The sequence below is a fragment of the Mirounga leonina genome, unplaced genomic scaffold (genome assembly GCF_011800145.1).
Source record: "Mirounga leonina isolate KUSES-001 unplaced genomic scaffold, KU_Mleo_1.0 Mir_128, whole genome shotgun sequence".
Lineage (NCBI taxonomy): Eukaryota > Metazoa > Chordata > Mammalia > Carnivora > Phocidae > Mirounga > Mirounga leonina.
This window is the reverse complement of record NW_023270320.1, coordinates 1843602-1861695: the sequence shown is the minus strand read 5'-3', so window position 1 is coordinate 1861695 and position 18094 is coordinate 1843602. Positions and strand designations below refer to the sequence as shown.

The 18094-nt window shown below is 38.5% G+C and overlaps 1 protein-coding gene and 1 long non-coding RNA gene across 2 annotated transcripts; one reads left to right on the top strand and one right to left on the bottom strand.

The window, feature by feature from the left end:
- Nucleotides 1–2927: 2927 nt before the first annotated feature.
- THAP1 (THAP domain containing 1) lies at nt 2928–13821 on the bottom strand. The gene is made up of 3 exons (XM_035003930.1): nt 13478–13821; nt 10637–10832; nt 2928–6298 (listed from the first exon to the last, which is right to left on the bottom strand). The coding sequence occupies exons 1-3, from the start codon at nt 13546–13548 to the stop codon at nt 5924–5926; spliced, it is 642 nt and encodes a 213-aa protein (XP_034859821.1). The 5' UTR covers nt 13549–13821; the 3' UTR covers nt 2928–5923.
- Nucleotides 13403–17625, top strand: LOC118009913. Its single transcript, XR_004679056.1, has 3 exons — nt 13403–13469; nt 13724–13837; nt 14211–17625. It is a non-coding gene; the product is annotated as an uncharacterized LOC118009913 (long non-coding RNA).
- Nucleotides 17626–18094: the final 469 nt, after the last annotated feature.

Genomic DNA, 18094 nt, shown 5'->3' with positions numbered 1-18094 from the left:
TTGCAAGCCCTCAATAGATTCCAGAGTTCCAAATATTTATATCAGATCGATTACATCAGTGCTATTGTTGCCTAGGTGGGGAGACAGATACCTGGTGTTTTCTACTGCACCATCTTCCTGAAAACCTTCACTTTCATTTTTGATGGTTTTGCTACATATAATATTCTTGGTTAACAGGTTTTTCTTTCAGCACTTTGAATGTCATCTCACTGCCTCCTGGTCTTCATTTTTTCTGGTAAGAAATCAGATGTTAACCTTATTAGGGTTCCCTTGCATATAATGTCATTTTTCTCTTTGATTTTGATCATTTTTTACTATGATGCATCTGGGTGTGGATGTCTTTATCTTAGAATTTGTTGGGCTTCTTGAATTTGTAGATTAGTGTTTTTCATCAAATGTATGGGATTTTCACCCATTATTTCTTCAAATATTTTATTTTTTTAGTAATCTCTATACCAAAGGTAGGGCTTGAACTCAAAACCCCAAGATCAAGAGCCAGTCAGGCACCCTTCTCCAAATATTTTTCTGCTCCTCTCTCCCTCTCCCCATCATTTCTATTCCACCCTTCCTTCTTCTGGTACTTCCATTATGCATATATTGATATGTTTAGAGGTACTATGTTTCTTTGAGGCTCTGTTCATTTTCTTCATTCTTTGTTCTCTATTTTTCAGATTGGGTGATCTATCTTCAAGTTCACTGATATTTCTTCTGCAAGTTCAAATAACTGTGAGCTTCTCTAGTTAATTTTTAGTGAATTTTAATTATTGTACTTTATACCTCCAGAATATCCTTTTTTAAAAATTTTACCTCCTTGATATTTTCTTTTTGATGAGATATTGTCATCATTCCTTCCTTTACTTCTTTAAGCATACTTTCCATTAGTTCTTTGGAACTAATATTTATTTAGCTTATTTATAATGGCTGCTTTTATGTCTTTGTTAATTCTGACATCTGGCCCTTTTCAGTTTCTGTTGCTTGCTCCCCCCCCCCCCCCCACCCCATATGAGTTACACTATCCTATTTCTTTGCATATCTCATAACTTTTTGTTAAAAACTGGACATTTTAGATTATATATATTGTAGGATCTTTGGACACTGATTCTAGTGACCCACCCACCCCTCTTCCAGGCTTGTGATTGTTTTATTTAATTACTTGACTAATTTAGTGAAGTTAATTTCCCCTTCAGGGTGAATGAAGTCTCTGATTTCATTTCTTAGAAGGTGCAGCCTTGGGCATGCACATAGTCACATAGGGTGATAAGAGCTTCTAACAGGCCTTTCTCTATTTTCCTGATCTCTTTGTTAAACTATCTGCCTTTGCTGGTGTCAAACTCAAGACATTAGCTCCATGCCAATGGATTGCTCTTTGTTTTGATGATGCCCTAGGGCCTAAAATGCTATGTAGTCTGATCTAATTAGATCTGGGCCTTTTTGCACAAGTTTTTGAGGCTAGTCTTTGAGGCTTGTTACGACCCCAGGAGGTCTCTTTTTACCTCTTTCCCTGTTCTCTGGTTAAATTACCTAGCCTAAAAATAACTTAGTTTGTTACTCTGGTGGAGCTACCAACCCCCTTTTAATTTTTTACCATGAAGTTTTCCATTTCCTTCAGAGTTCCTTAGTCCTGAACTTCCCCATACCCTTCCAGATAAAATTAGTTCCTTTGGGGGGCGCCTGGGTGGCTCAGTTGGTTAAGCGACTGCCTTCGGCTCAGGTCATGATCCTGGAGTCCCGGGATCGAGTCCCACATTGGGCTCCCTGCTCGGCAGGGAGTCTGCTTCTCCCTCTGGCCCTCCCCCCTCTCATGTGTTCTCTCTCTCTCAAGTAAATAAATAAAATCTTTAAAAAAAAAAAAAGTTCCTTTGGGGAGAGCTTCAGAGTTCTCTGTTCTTATGGCTTCCTCTCCCCTGGGGGAAAGAAATCTATGTCACTCCTCTGTAGCTATGGGTGGTAGGGCCACGATCTGCTTCTCTAGGGTTGATATACGTACTTTATGATCAGAACTCAATTGGGATGGTAGCTTCTGGTCTTCTTGGCTTGACTCTCCTGGCATGGAAACTTCACCCTATAAGCATCTAGGAAGAGGGTGATCAGAGTCCTGATACTCTTGGCCTGCTACACCAGGGGTAAAGCCTCCACCCTGAGTGGGAGTTGGGTGGAGGGTCCTGACCTTTTGGCTGCACTTGGCTGCAGATTAGCCTTTGCAACACAAATCTAGGGGGGTATGAGAAATACTGGCTGCCTGCCCCTCCTTGGGAGATACCACAGGACTTCAGTGGATACTGCGAGGACAGTGAGCATTGTCTTCTTGGCCATATCCACTCAGAATGGGGTTTCTGTAGCACTGAGCTGTGTGGGGGGGGTGGCAGTGGTGGTGGTGGTTTAAGGCAAGAATAAGTTGCAGTGTATATGTCACCATGCTCTTAATGTTCTTTTAGAGATTTAGATTTTCTTGAATGTTTCATTTACTGTATGACCTTAAGACAATATGCAGAGACCTTAAATCGTTGTTTAAAAAAAATTTTTTTAACCAATCATGGTAGTTAGGGTGAACATGTAGCCATTCCAGAAGTTATTTGTCTATTTGTTGCTAATATTGTACAGTTTGTCTCACCAAAAACAGTTTAAAACAAAGGACGTTTATTCATATACTTTAGATTTTAAAAATGAAATTTTGATAATCTCAAAACCCCAAATACTATGAATTTAGAAAAGAATAAAAATTCTCAATAGATTTTTTTGCGTTTAAAAAATATTTATCATTCAGAAAAAAATCTCAATAGAATAAAATAACATCCAAGGTAAAAAAGATATCAAGACATGGAATTTTAAGAGCAAACTTTTTCATTATTTTAAGTACAAGAATTATAACTGCTTTTTTGCTTGTTTGTAAATCACTGTTTGCTTTTTGATATTTTTCTTTCACGTTGAGGATTGTATTTTAATACACAATATATAAAATCATAATGCCCAGAAACACCAGTTACCATCACAAGAGCAATGCTCTTCATTTATTGGTTATCCAATTCACATGGTTGCCAATTATTAGGAAGAGTAATAATCAAGCAGATTTGTAAATCTGCTCTCTTTTTCATTTAAATGCTATTCATGGATGGCTGTCTTTTAAGAATTCTGGAACATAAATGGGAGTTTTCTTTTTACAGATCACACGGACTTTTAAGTATATTGTCTTATGCTGCTTAATACTGACTTTATAAAAGCCATAGGTGTTGAGTATGTGTGTATAATTATTTTTAAGAGCTAGAGATGATCAGAGAATATTAATTGAACCAAAAAAAATCCATATCAAGGGAAACTTTCATTTGCTTTCACCATTTCTGTCACACTTCTAAGATAGGAATTACACAAATTATAATTAAGAGAAAAAAAAGATCTCATGTACTTGGACTTCCAAGTAAAAAGTTTTGCCAATAATTTTAAAACACCACTGTTTCTTTACTGCAATGACAATTATTTTTAGTTCACATAACAGATATACAGTTACTAAACATTTAAATTATTTTACAAAATTTTAAAACTTCTTTAACTCAGAATTTGATGGTTCAAACTATGCAGCAGTTCAAAGTGAAGTTTATATTTCCACTACAACCAAGTATAAAAAGAATGGCAATTAATTCTATCCTAATCCAGAAACCCATTTTAAAGAATCTGAGAATAACTGCTTAAATGTAAACAGTAATCAGAGAACAGATGACCACTTGTCACAGATATTTTACAAACAGATTTCTGCAGGGTTTGGAGGTTAGACTAGTGTTCAGTCATTTGTAAGTCCCTTCTGATTCTAAAATTCTATGATTTCATAGTTTTCCTAACAGTTTTATTAAGGAAGTTATTTCTTCTCACCATTATTGCCAGATTACATCATCACACATAAATGGAAATTTTAGTACGTTACTGTATGTACTTAAAATAAATGTCATCTTTCAGAATATGCTGCAGTTCACATGAGTCTTCCCCCAATTTGTTCCAGATTGAGACTGTGTCCATTTGTTTCAGAATGAGTTTCATCATGTTTGAATAGGACCTATTTCCTTTACCTGGCAATGTAAGAAACAATACAGTAGCCAAAATGAATTTTTAAAACATTTACCAAATATTACATCTTATATTCAGAAATAACCACCTGTACCTCAAACTCCCTATGTTAAACTATGATATTTATTTAAATGCAAACAGCTGGTATACATGCTGCTTGCTCAGTTCTCTCCAAATAGAGATTTGTTTGTTAGGAAAAGAAACTTCAGGTTAAATCATAATGTTAAGATGCTAAGTAATTAGGATTGCCACTTTTACAATTCAATTTTGGATTCTTGGTTTGGGGGACACATACACACAAACACACACACGTTTCCTTTTATGTAGATAACAATAAGATATATGCTTTGCAAGATGTTTACTCATATATCCTCCAGGAATTGCTAGACAGATGAAATATAAAACCAACCTATTTTGTGGGTTTCCAAAACAGTGATGACATCCATGAATAACTAGAAAACATCTTCTGATTCATTAGCGTTAGTTCTATATGTTATCAGACCATATAACTTTGAATAATCTTCTGATTATAATTTTCTATTTTTAAAATACTGGTTCATAAAAAATCAAGGTATTATCCACTGGTAGCACAGCAGTAAATTACATTGAAAACCACTCTACAAAAGATACTTTTGAATGTCACTGTTTCATATTTTTAATACTGCCTTAAAAGGCCTGTTACTCTTCAACTATCTCAGTGTACTTTGAAATATAAAATAATCGTAATTGGAACAATTAGTCTAAATCTAAGTAGGTAATTCCTAAGGCAGTATTTGTTTACTCAGAACATATTTTCATTTCAAATATGTAACTAAAAGTTCTCACAAAGTCAGAATACATCTCATAGTTTGAATAGAAACTTCAGTGTTTAAATTTCAACATTCAGTAACATAAACACTACATATTAGGTTGCTCTGGAATACAAATCACTCAAGTAAATGGGATATAATTTCAAACTTGTGTTAAAAGTGAAGAAATCCTTTTTTATGTGAAGATGTGACCAAAATCAATTGGTCATATTATTGTACGAATTAAACTCTACTGACAAAACACATTTGTTAGATATTTGGATACAGTTGAGAACTAGATGCTCCTTAAGGTTGGGGATAATGAAAGAAAAGGCATACTATGGATCAGGCCCCCCATTTTTATTACTTTATTAATAACAACGCCTACTTTATTGAAGAATGTCTCTTCCACTGGAGATATGCTTCTAATTTAATAATGCTAGACAGTGGGGAAAAAAAGACAGACCCACTTTTAAAAACTCATACTTATTTACTCATATTGACTAGATATAGAATGACTCTTCATTTTCTGCTCTGAAGACAACCAATTTATTTTTTTAAGTATTGACTTGTCAATTTATCTTTGACAAGTACTTAAGAAAGATAAACAAATCTTCTGACTTTACAAATAAGAATATGTGAATAAGAATATATATATTCTGAGAAGTTACATCTCGTGATCTGACTTACAATGTAACTAAATTCTTTTAATAACCTGCATTAATTTTACATTTTAAACTTAAATTGTCCTTGCTATACTGTTCACATTCACTTTACTTTTCATTTTTACATTTCTATAAATACCCAAAAAACAAAACTCTTCAATTTGAAACCAACTTATATTGGAGTTCTGAGGTTAGTTTATAACTTTTAAGATATTTTGTTAAAATGTAAAAACCCTGAAATTACAAACAAAAAATTTACAATTTTATAGTATATATCTAATTTATTTTTTTAAAAAAATATTCTGAATTGTTTTTATACAAGTAATCAATTGTTATTTTTTCAAATGAAACTCCTTTATAGGCTAGAAGAGGGTGTGTGGTGTTGCCCCATTAAAAACCAATACAAACATCATTTTTTTATGCTGGCACTTCAACTATTTCAAAGTAGTCATTCGGCAAAATCACGTAACCTCTCTCTGATATGTCGTCCTTCTCTTTCTGGAAGTGAACAACCTCCTTTAATTTTTCAAGCTGTCGTTCTTGTCTTCTGCATCGCTGCTGTGCAGTCTTGAGCTTCTTTCGGAGTTTTTCAACTTGTTGTTCTAGCTGATGAATCCTTTTTCTCTGGTGCATTGTATCCTCCACAGTATAGTTGTGGTCACAGAAAACAGAGAGATTATCAGGGGTCTGAAGAGGAGGCATTAGTAATCCAATAGCAGCATCAACCTGGGAAATGGGAGGTGTTAAAGGAGGCGGGGGAAGCTGTTCTTGTGGCTCCAGAAGATCTTCCTTCTACAACAATAATGCAGAGTATGTTCAAGTTTAGTAACTACAAATAACAGTTCAAAAGAATCCACCTATGGAATTTAAGAATGACATTTTTACAAATTGGACAACCTAGAAGAAATGGTTAAATTTCCAGAAACACAGAATCATCCAAGAATGAATCAGGAAGGAATAGAAAATATGAATAGACCAATTGCTAGTGATGAAATTGAAAAGGCAATCAAAAATCTCCCAAAAGACAAGAGTCCAGGACCAGATGGTAAATGCTACCAAATATTTAAACAGTTAATACCTATTCTCCTCAAAATATTCCAAAAAATAGAAGAGAAAGGACTTCCAGATATATTCTCTGAGGCCAGCATTACCCTGATATCAAAAACAAAGACACTACAACAACAACAACAAAAACTACAGGCCAATATCCCTGTTGAACATAGATGCAAAAATAAATATGAGCATATTCAACAATACATTAAAAGGATCATTTACCACAATCAAGTGGGATTTATTCCAGGTATGCAAGGATGGTTCAATATTTGTAAATCAATGTGAAGCACTACATTAACAAAACAAAGGATAAAATCATATGATCATCTCAGTAAATGTAGAAAAAGCATCTGACAAAATTCAACATCCATTCATGATAAAAAGTCTCAACAAAGTTGGCCTAGAGGGAACATACCTCATAATAAGAAAGGCCATATATGAAAAATCCACAGCTAACATCACACTGAGTGGTGAAAAACTGAGAGCTTTTCCCCTAAGGTCAGGTACAAGACAAGGATGTCCACTCTCACCACTTTCATTCAACATAGTACTTGGGAAGTCCTAGCCATAGCAATCAGACAAGAGAAATAAATAAAAGGCATCCAAATTGGTAAGGAAGAAGTAAAACTGTCACTATTTGCAGATGACATGATATAGACAACCCTAAAAACTGCAACAAAAAATTAACAGAGGTAATAAGTGAATCCAGTGAAGTTGTAGGATACAAAATTAATATACAGAAATCAGTTGTGTTTCTATACACTAAAAATGAAGTAGCAGAAAGAGAAATTAAGAAAACAATTCCATTTATAATTGTGCCAAAAAGAATGAAACACCTAGGAATAAATTTAACCAAGGTGAAAGACCTATACTCTGAAAACTATAGAACACTGATGAAACAAATTGAAGATGACACAAATAAATGAAAAGATATATACCATTCACATGGATTGAAAGAATTAACGTTGTTAAAATGTCCATACTACCCAAAGCAATCTACAGACTCAATGCAATCCCTATGAAAATACCAACAGCATTTTTCAAAGAACTAGAAAAAGTAATCTTAAAATCTGTATGGAACCACAAGAGACCCCAAATAGCCAAAGCATACTTGAGAAAGAAGAACAAAGCTGGAGATACCACAATCACAGTTTTCAAGATATACTACAAAGCTGCAGAATCAAAACTGGCACAAAAACAGAAATATAGATCAATGGAATAGAACGGAGAGCTCAAAAATAAACCCATGCTTATAAGGTTAATTAATCTACAACAAAGGAGGTAAGAATATATAATAGGGAAAAAACAGACTCTTCAATAAATGGTGCTAGAGAAACTACAGTTACATGAAAAAGAATGAAACTGGACCACTTTTATACACCATACACAAAACTAAATTCAAAACGGATTAAAGACTTAAATGTGAAACCTGAAACCATAAAAATCCTAGAACAAAACATAGGCAGTAATTTCTTTGACATCAGCCTTAGCAACATTTTTCTAGACCTGTCTCCTCAGGTAAGGAAAACAAAAGCAAAATAAACAATTGTGACTACACCAAAATAATAAGCTTTTTCACAGGGCAGGAAACCATCAACAAAACTAAAATGAAATCTAGTGTGGGGTGCCTGGGTGGCTCAGTCAGATAAGCGCCCCACTTGATTTCAGCTCAGGTCATGATCTCAGGGTTGTGAGATTAAGTCCAGTGTGGGCTCTGTGTTCAGCAGGGAGTCTACTTGAGATACTCTCTCCCTCTGCCCTTACCCCATGCACTCTCTCTAAAATAAATAAATCTTTAAAAAAATAAAACAAAATAAAAATAAAAAAAAAAACATGTGAGATGCCTGGGTGGCTCAGTCAGTTAAGTGTCTGCCTTCGGCTCAGGTCACGATCCCAGAGTCCTGGGATCAAGTTCCAAATTGGGCTCCTTGCTCAGTAGGGAGACTGCTTCTCCCTCAGCCTGCCACTCCCCCTGCTGTGCTTTCTCTCTTTCTCTCTCATTCTAACAAATAAATAATAATAATAATAAAAAAACACAGACAACCTAGTGAATGCAAAAAGATATCTGCAAAAAATATATCTGATAAGGAGTTAATAACCAAAATATATACAGAACTTATTCAACACTACATCAAAGAAATAATCCGTTAAAAAATGGGCAGAGGACATGAACAGACATTTTTCCAAAGACATACACAAGGCCAACAAACACATGAAAAGATGCTCAACATCACTAATCATCAGGGAAATGAAAATCAAAACCACAATGAGTTATCACCTTATAACTGTCAGAGTGATTAGTATCAAAAAGACAAGAAATAACAAGTGTTGACAAGGATATAGAGAAAAGAGAACCCTCATGCACTGTTGGTAAGAATGCAAATTGGTGCAGTGACTGTGGAAACCAGTATGGAGGTTTCTCAAAAACTTAAAAACAGAATTACCATATGATCCAGTAATTCCACTACTGGGTATTTACCCAAAGAAAATGAAAACACTAATTCAAAAAGATATATGCACCCCTATATTTACTGCAGCATTATTTACAATAGCCCAGATATGAAAGCGACCCAAGTGTCCATTAATAGATGAATGGATAGAGATGTTCTGTGTGTGTGTGTGTGTGTTTGTGCGTGTGTGTGTGTGGAGGGTATACCTATATATCTATACATATATATGTACATACATACATACACAATAGAATATTACTCAGCTATAAAAAAGAATGAGATTTTGCCATTTTGCGACAACATGCATGGACCTAGAGGGTATCATGCTAAGTGAAAAAAGTCAGAGAAAGACAAATACCATGTGATTCCACTTATATGTGAAATCTAAAAAACAAAACAACTGAAAAAAAAAAAAGCAAACAAAAAAGCAGAAAAAGACCCATAAATATAAAGAACAAAGTGATGGCTGCCTGAGGGGAGAGGACAGGAGGATGGAAAAAATGGGCAGAGAGAGGTACAGGCTTCCAGTTATGGAATGAACAAGACACAGGGATGAAAGGTACAGCATAGGGAATATGGTCAGTGGTGTTCTAACAGCCTTATATGGTGAGAGATGGTAGCTACAGTTGTGGTGAGCACAGCATAATGTGTAGATTTGTCTAATTAGTATGTTGTACACCTGAAACTAATGTAACATCATCATGTATCAGCTACACTTTGATTAAAAAGAAAGAACACTAGACTTTTTTGGTGAATCCTTGAAATAGGACCATTCTAAAATGAGAAAACAATTTAAGTTTTAATTATACTTTTCCACCTAAAGTAGAAATGGGATGCAAGAGAGAGAATGACTGATAAGATTTAATTAAATACTAACCACTTAAAACTGAGGGGTAAATACTTTGAAACTGAATGGTCCCTGATAAAGAAAACCCAAAACTTATCAACATACGTGTAGGGGTACAGAGTGACTAAAGTAAGTCACAAAGCTAGATTGCCTTTCTTAGTGTGAAGATGTTTAACTTTAATAAACTGCACTTTGTATTTTTAAAAAGTATATCATTGTTGGGGCACCTGGGTGGCTCAGTTAAGCGTCTGCCTTCAGCTCAGGTCATGGTCCCAGGGTCCTGGGATGGAGCCCCACATCGGGCTCCCTGCTCCGCAGGAAGCCTGCTTCTCCCTCTCCCACTCCCCCTGCTTGTGTTCCCTCTCTCGCTGTCCTTCTCTCTCTGTCAAATAAATAAATAAAATCTTTTTTTTAAAAAAAGTATATCACAGTGGTTATCTACAAGTGATGGCTTCCAGGCAACATTTCTTTTTCTTTTTTTTTTTTTTAGAAAGATTTTATTTATTTATTTGACAGAGAGACACAGCGAAAGAGGGAACACAAGGGAACACAAGCAGGAGAGCGGGAGGGGGATAAGTAGGCTTCCCGCTGAGCAGGGAGCCCAATTCGGGGCTTGATCCCAGGACCCTGGGATTATGACCTGAGCCAAAGGCAGACGCTTAACGACTGAGCCACCCAGGCGTCCTGTAACATTTATTTTCTTAACATTACTCTGAATTTTCCACAATAAAAACATTAATTTTATAAATAGAAAGCCCAGTATTTTAAAACACACGTTACCTTGTCATGTGGCTCAGTACAGAGAAATATCGTGGGTACAGCATTCTCTTTCAGCAACTTGTTGTTACACTCCCTCTTAAAGCAGTCAGGAGTAAAGTGTTCCGAACAGATACTGCTGTACTTCGTGGGCTTAAAGTTTTTCCTACGGACAGCTGCCTCCCATTTTTTGCAAAGACTGGGTCGAGTAAGAGGAAACCTAAGAAGAAGAGATAATTCAGTTCTCTGACCTTCTTTTAAAAGGAAAAAAAAAAAGCACATCCAGACTTTCCTGATTAGGAAAGAACTATCTTATATTGATGTGAACAAGCTAAGGGACATTTGATTAAAACACTAGCTCTGCTATCTTTTTTTTTTTGAGTTTTAGTTGTGCCTTTATTCACCTTAGTTAAAAATGTAATTGCTTTAAAGATCCTTTATAAATAAAGCGACCACCCACTAGTGTGTGATGTAAGTCAGCCCTCTCAGCATGGAATTTTTGGTTTTTTTTAAAAGCAGTATTTGGGGGTGTTGTATGTAAGGGATGAATCGCTGAATTTTACTCCTGAAACCAATATTGTACTGTATGTTAATTAGAATTTAAATAAAAATTAAAAAAAATAAAAAGCAGTATTTGTTATAGGAATCTTTTTATCACAGAGTAGTTATAAGAATGTCAGATACAATGATATATACAATTTAAACAAGACAGGCTGATTAAAAATTTACAAAATGTAAAAATATACATATTAAAAGTCAGCCATGCAGACAGATGCATGCAGTGAGAAGAGGATATGATGGGAGGTGGGAAGTCAAGGGACATATGCAGTAATATTTATCTTCATTTACCTCGAAATCAACTGGAATATGTCCATCAGGCCCAGATAAGGGGGCTTGGGAAGAGTTTAAATTTATTGTGATTTTACTCTTCCAGGTCAAGTATTTAGTGAACTGGGGAGACTGGAAAGAAGCCAAAGGATGTTTCAACTCTATGTTACAGTTTCTCTCCCATGTAAGGCATGCTACAGCCTGACTCTGCTATCATGAAGAACTAACCAATCTTTGGGACAGTTCTTTTCTCTGCCCAGAATAGCTGCTGCTACAGGGCCACCATGTAGAAACTGGTAAAAGTACCCCTAGAAGATCCCTGCTGGAAATGGCTTCCAGAAATACAAAATTCAGCACCTTGCACTCCTGTCTCAAGCACTACAATGCTCAGGCTGTTTATGGAGTTCTGTCAAGTTATTTCCCATCTAGTCCCCCAAAAATGTTCTTTATAGGTAAGAATGAGAGGCAGATCAGCTCTTCCTTTGATTCAGTCGTTTCACAGCCAGCAGAAACTATTTCTGATGTGTGAATGCCACCCTTAGTTTCCAGTACCAATGAAAGATTTTCCACATTTTTAGATTCTTTCTGAGGTATCATTAGAAATGGGGTTGTGGGGAGCTGACTGTATGTAACCGTGTTACCATCTTCTAATCTATTCCTACACTTTCAAAGAACTGGAAGTCAATTCACCAACTTTCAGAAATTCCAATAAATGAAGAAGTAATATCAGGATATACTGAAGTAGATCCTGGAAGTGTTAAGTGTTCTCTCTCCTCCTCCAGGTGGAGGGTAGGGGTGGTGCTGGTGGTACATCAATCAACACTCAAGATCTATGTTGTAAGGCACTCATTTCTTTTGGGTCCCTCTCATATCAAACATAAAATGCATCTACATCCCCTGTTAAACACAAACGACAGCACCAAAAAAAATTGAAGGAGTATTTAATTTTTGCTTTTGTAATTATTTACCTATGAATAATTCCTATAATTTACCACGGATCTAATCTCTTAGCTATCGTCTACTTATTGTCGGGAATTCTTGCAAAACAAGTTAATGTAAAAGTAATAAAATTTGTAAATACTTTATTTGGCTGAATGAAAATGCCATCGTGTCACATTTTGCAGACATCCGATTATCATTAAGTCGTTTCCATTTTGCAGTTTTCTTTTCCCATTTTCAAGAGAACATTTTTCCCTCCAGGACTACTCTAACTGCAGCACTTTCTGGATAAAACAGTCCTGAAAGTTGTGGGGCGAGTTCTTTTCAAAGCGCTTCCTCTAGGCGCCCGTAATAGCTCATACTGACTTCTATTATGACACTTGATTATGGCCGGTGTTATTATTGCCCACGTTATCGTTACTGTGCGCTTAAAATATTAAGTATTCATCTTGGCAGTACCACAAGCTTTCTCTAAAACTTGGGGAGTTCCTCAAAGGTTAGTTCCTAGAAACTGGGTAAAAACATCCTCCCTGAAATCCTGGCCAAAACTCAATCTTTAATTACTGTGATGCTGGCCTCCCATCCACAGCAAGGATGAAAAAGAGTGGCTTCGTCATTTGAAAGGTCTTTCTTTGTCTCTACTTCAAATTTACTTCTAAGGTGTTATTACCACCTAGCTTCTCTATTACCCCAGGGGCGAGATCCAGATGCCTCTCGGGTTTGAGGACCTCACGACCCGCGCGGGGTAGTTGGACATCGCTCCTGGGTCGCGAACACGCCAACCCGAGGCGGCGGCGAACCTCCCGCACGGGTTCCGACCCTCAAGCGCGAGAAACGGTCACCGCGGCGACGCGCGCCGAGGACGCACAGCCCTGGGCGGTGGAACGTGAGCTCCAACCCTGGGCGGGTACGCCCACCGCTCGCGGCCGGAGAGACGGCGAGCAGGGCCCGGTCGTGCCCCGCCCCTGCCCCGCCCCTGCCCCGCCCCTCTCATTAGGTAGCGCGCGGACACGCGCCTGGCTCCGCCCCCGAGCCTAACCGGCCGCGCGCCCCCAGCCCGAGCTGGGGCCAGCCCCGCGAGACGCGCAAGGTACTTACTTGTGGAAAGAAACGGGCTTATCCTTATCATACCGGTTCTTGCAGCCGTAGGCGGAACAGGACTGCACCATCCTTCCGGTCTTCAGTCACTTCACTTCTGCCGCTCCCGCAGGCAGGAGAAGCTGCTATCAATGTCGCCGCGCTGGGCTTTGACACCCTCGCTTCTTCTGTAGCTTTGGTCAACAGTTACAGTGATGATAAGCTCACTCGGGTTGGCTATTGCGCCCGTTTTGTTGTTTGCATTAGCAGAAGGACCACAGCCATCGCCCGTCTCCCATCTCCAAGATGGCGGAGGCAGCTTCAACCTCACCTCTCGCGAGGAGTTTGTCTCACTGTCTCTGATTAGCCCTGAGGTCAGAGGTAACGTTCCTTGGGAAGCAGACCATTGGCTAAGGCTCGGCGTTGCGGAAGTGGGTGGGGCCTCGAGCTTCCGGAAAGGAGAAAGGAAGTGTTTGCTAGGAGAGGCAAGGGGAGGGGACCCGAGCCTGAGTGCAGGGTCAGACTCCACAACCTGTGTGATTTCCTTGTGTTAATTTATCTGGGACGGTTTAGGGTGGAGAACGGCGCGGTCTTTGGGTATGGTGGCCCAAAAGAGGACAGGTGTAGAGCTGAGGTCGTTGGGTAATTCTTCCCATTTCTTTTAGCGCAGCCACGGATGGTATATGATTTTTGTGAAACTTTGTGTATCCCTTTCCCACATCGCCAGTTTTCATCCCATTACCTGTTGCTGCAGGTATCACAAGGCTCCGTGAGAGCTCAGGCACCAGAATTTTAGCAATGAAAGACATACACGCTCACTTCTGAAGGGCTTCCATTGCTGTAGTGTTCTGCAGGTGCTGTTGGAAATCATGAACTGCTGCAGCTATTTTCCCACCGTTTGCCTCTTGTTGCGTGCACCTCCCCTCTATGTAGATGAGAGCCTGGAAATCTGGATAGCAGGCTGTTGACAAACTCCATGGCTCTATTATACCTTTTCTGCCCCACTCCCCCCCCCCGCCCCCCTAAGTCCTGATGTTTCCCCAGGGTTCCATCCTCTGCCCTCCTCTGACTCTAAACACCCTGCTGCTTGAATTCAATAAAATGCTATGATTTCCTAAATCTTCTATTTCTTATGTAAATTTTTCTGCCTTCGGATTATCATCTGTGAATTATCTATTCAGTTGCTTAAACCGGAAACCTTAGTTTTCTTTCTCACCCTCTACATCCGATTGATGGCCAGGATAATTTTATAGAATAAATAAATACTTATTAAATCCACCCCTCTCCATCTCTCTTTTCATTGTTCTTGATCAGGCCCTCAGACCCATGCAACAACCCCTGACTGTCCGTCTCTAGTTTTGCCTCTCCAATCTTTCCTCCACATTAAGTAATTGTCATACACTTGTTCACATCCTTCAGAAGCTACCTCCTCTACTGGATAAAATCCAGACTTCTTCTGGTGAGTCATAAAGCCCTTGAGGACCAGCTACCTCTACCTTTTCACCATCATCTCCACTTTAACTTAACTCTTTCCTAGCATATTTTACACAGGGCAGGCATTCTCCTGGCTTCCGGAAATAGGCTGTTTTCCCTTAGGCTGAAATGCCTTTCTCTGACCTGTCCACCTTCAAGATGTGGTCTCAATGTTATGTTTCTAACAAGCTCTCCAACTTAGGCACCTCTCTTGTTCCAGTGAAACTTGTACTTAACCTCTCTATAGGATTATGAACCATACTGTAATGTCTATGTCCTTGTCCCACTTCATGAACTAAGATCCTGTTGAGGAGGAGGACTTTGTCTTATTTAGCCTTGTAACCCCAGCAGCTTGCAGTGTCTGGCATAAATTAAGTATCTAGAAAATGTTAAATCAACTGGGCCCAGAAACCTTGTGCCTAAAATAATTTCAGAGCCATATCCCTTTACCAAATACTAAAATAAATAAATACTAAAATGCTAATAATAAACTTATTAGCATTTCCAGGGATAGACAGGCAGTAATTTCCTCCGTGGTTTGCTGTGCAATAAGGATCAGAATGTGATAAGTGCTTGTGAACTAAAAAGTATATTTTAACTAAGCGTTCACTGAAATTCTTTACTCATCAGTTGATTCAGCAAATATTTACTAAACATTTGCTAGGTTCTAGGGGCTTGAGATACATAAGTGAATAAGACAAAGACTTCTGCCGTCATGAAGCTAACATTCTAGTGGAGGTTGGAGGAGGGAGACAGAGCATAATGACCATATGACATGTTAAAAGGTGAAAGGAGCAATGTGGCGGTGGGGGTTGCAATTTTAAATACTTTCAGGGATCATTTCTATAGTTTGTTAAATACAATGGTTAGGATAAGCCTAATAGAGGAAGTGACTATTGAGCTAAGATTTGGAATGGGCAAGAGTTAGCCAGGAGGATATCTGGGGGAAGAGCCTTGCAGGCAGAGGGAATGGCTAAGGCAAAACTCCTGAAGCTCAGTATCCCCAGCCTGTACAAAGAACAGTAAAGGGGCCAGTGTGGCTGGAGCAGAGTGGGGCACATGGGGCAAATATAAAGTTAGAGGAAACAGGATGAGGCCCCATGTAGGGACTTGGAAGCTAGTGTAAGGACTTTGACTTGTACTCAGATGGTGAACATGTTTTAAGCAGAGTGGTGATCCAATCTTTTAAAACAATCACTCTGCTGTGTTGAATATAGATAGCAGGGGGAACTTAGAGGCAGGGAGACTGACTGGTAGGCAGGCTTGTGTGGCAATGTAGATGAGAGATGGTGGCTTACACCTGGGTGGTAAGGAGTAAGGAGTGATCTTGTCTTCTCTCCCTTTTCCCCCTTCCATTTCTTTATTAACCTTTATTGAGCAAATGGCAGGCATTATGCTAGGTCTTGCTCTTTGTGAACAAGATTAACAGTCCCTGGGGCGTCTGGGTGGCTCAGTCGTTAAGTGTCTGCCTTCGGCTCAGGTCATGGTCCCAGGGTCCTCGGATCGAGCCCCACATCAGGCTCCTTGCTCTGCGGGAAGCCTGCTTCTCCCTCTCCCACTCCCCCTGCTTGTGTTCCCTCTCTTGCTGTGTCGGTCACATAAATAAAATCTTTAAAAAAAAAAAGATCAACAGGGGAAGACAGACAATAAAATATGTGAATTAAATGTGAATTTAAAAAAGTGTGAATAAAATAACATTGTGCTGAGATGCCTGAATACATTAGAATGTAAGGGTGAATGAGGTTAGAGGAGGGCTAACTTACTTTAGCTAGAGTGGTTAGGTCATCTGAGAAGGGAACATTTTGCTGAGAACCAAAGAATGGGAAAAAATCTAGTAATGTAAAGAATGAGAATGGGGAGGCTGGGAAGAGCATTCTCCATACAGGGAGTGTGTACTAAGGCCCTGTGGCAGTAGTGAGTTTAGTATTATCTGGGAACTGAATGGAGGCTGGGGTGTAGACCCAGGGAGCCAGGGGAAGGGCATGAAGTGAGGTTGAAGAAGGTGACTTTAAGTGCAGCAGGAAGCCAGTGAACCTTTATAGGCAGTGGAGAGACATGACATTTTTAAAATGTCATTCTGGCTATTAGGTGACGAGTTTATCAGAGGGGCAACAGTGCACGGGAGTAGCAGACCAATTAAGAGGCCATTGCAGGCAAGTAACACAGGTTGGTAACTTAGACTAAGGTAGTGGCAGTGGAGATGGAATGACCAGGATTTGAGAATATGCTGGAGGTAGAAATGTCAAGGCTTGGTGCTGATGGATGGATATGAGAATGAGGAAGAGAGAGGAATCAAGGTATTAAGGTTGACTTGTACTTGAATTTCTGGTTTCAGCATTTAGATGGAGGGATAGTGGTACCTTTTACTGAGATAGAGATGGCCTTTAAAAAAGAAGTATACCCCCCACCAAATAGAGGACTTGGAGGGTGGGAGCAATTTATGAAGTGGGGTCATCAGCTCTGGGAGTATAGGACTGGGGAATGTCAGAAGAGAAGGAATGTGTAAAAGTTCGCAGAGGTTGGTAATGCAAGCTACTAAAGAAGCATGCAAGGATCACCAGCCAGTGCAGAGCACCCTTTTGAGGTTTGTGATCACTTTTAATCCATTTAGAGTGAAACTAGTCAATTTCATTATTTGGTTGGATTTCCCTCAGTGAAGTTCTCTTCTTCACTCCCCTTTTCTTCTGTTTCCTTTCTTCCAGCTATCCATAACTTGGAAGTGAAATCTACATTTTTATTATTTATTGAAAATAATCCTGTTTCCTTACTTCAAAATGGAAAATTTATTGATGAAGTAAATTGCCTATAATTTAAAAAATATTAATTGAACTGAATGTTGAATTTTTCTTTCTAAAACACCCAAATTTTTACTGTGTGATCTACAAATTAATTTCTTTACTTAACAGAAAAATAATTTCTACTTTCTCTAAACTAATTTACATGCATTGTCTGTTTGTCTTCTCTCCTTTGCCCATTTCTTCTCAACATTTCCTAAGACTCAAATAACTATTCTCTACTTGTCAAGGGGTGACTGCCAGAAACATTTACTTTCAAAGATGATAGTCTGCCTTTTTAACAATCCAAATGTCCATTAATAGTTGAATGAATAAATTGTGGTATAGTCATACAAAGGAATACTATACAGCAATCAAAGTAAGGAAGCTA

Excerpts from the sequence above, each read along its gene's own strand:
- THAP1 (XM_035003930.1), bottom strand. The coding sequence starts at position 13,548 with ATGGTGCAGTCCTGTTCCGCCTACGGCTGCAAGAACCGGTATGATAAG. Across the intron at positions 10,833-13,477 it reads AAGCCCGTTTCTTTCCACAA|GTTTCCTCTTACTCGACCCA; the intron begins GTAAGTACCTTG and ends TCTTCTTCTTAG. Across the intron at positions 6,299-10,636 it reads GTACTGAGCCACATGACAAG|AAGGAAGATCTTCTGGAGCC; the intron begins GTAACGTGTGTT and ends TTATTGTTGTAG.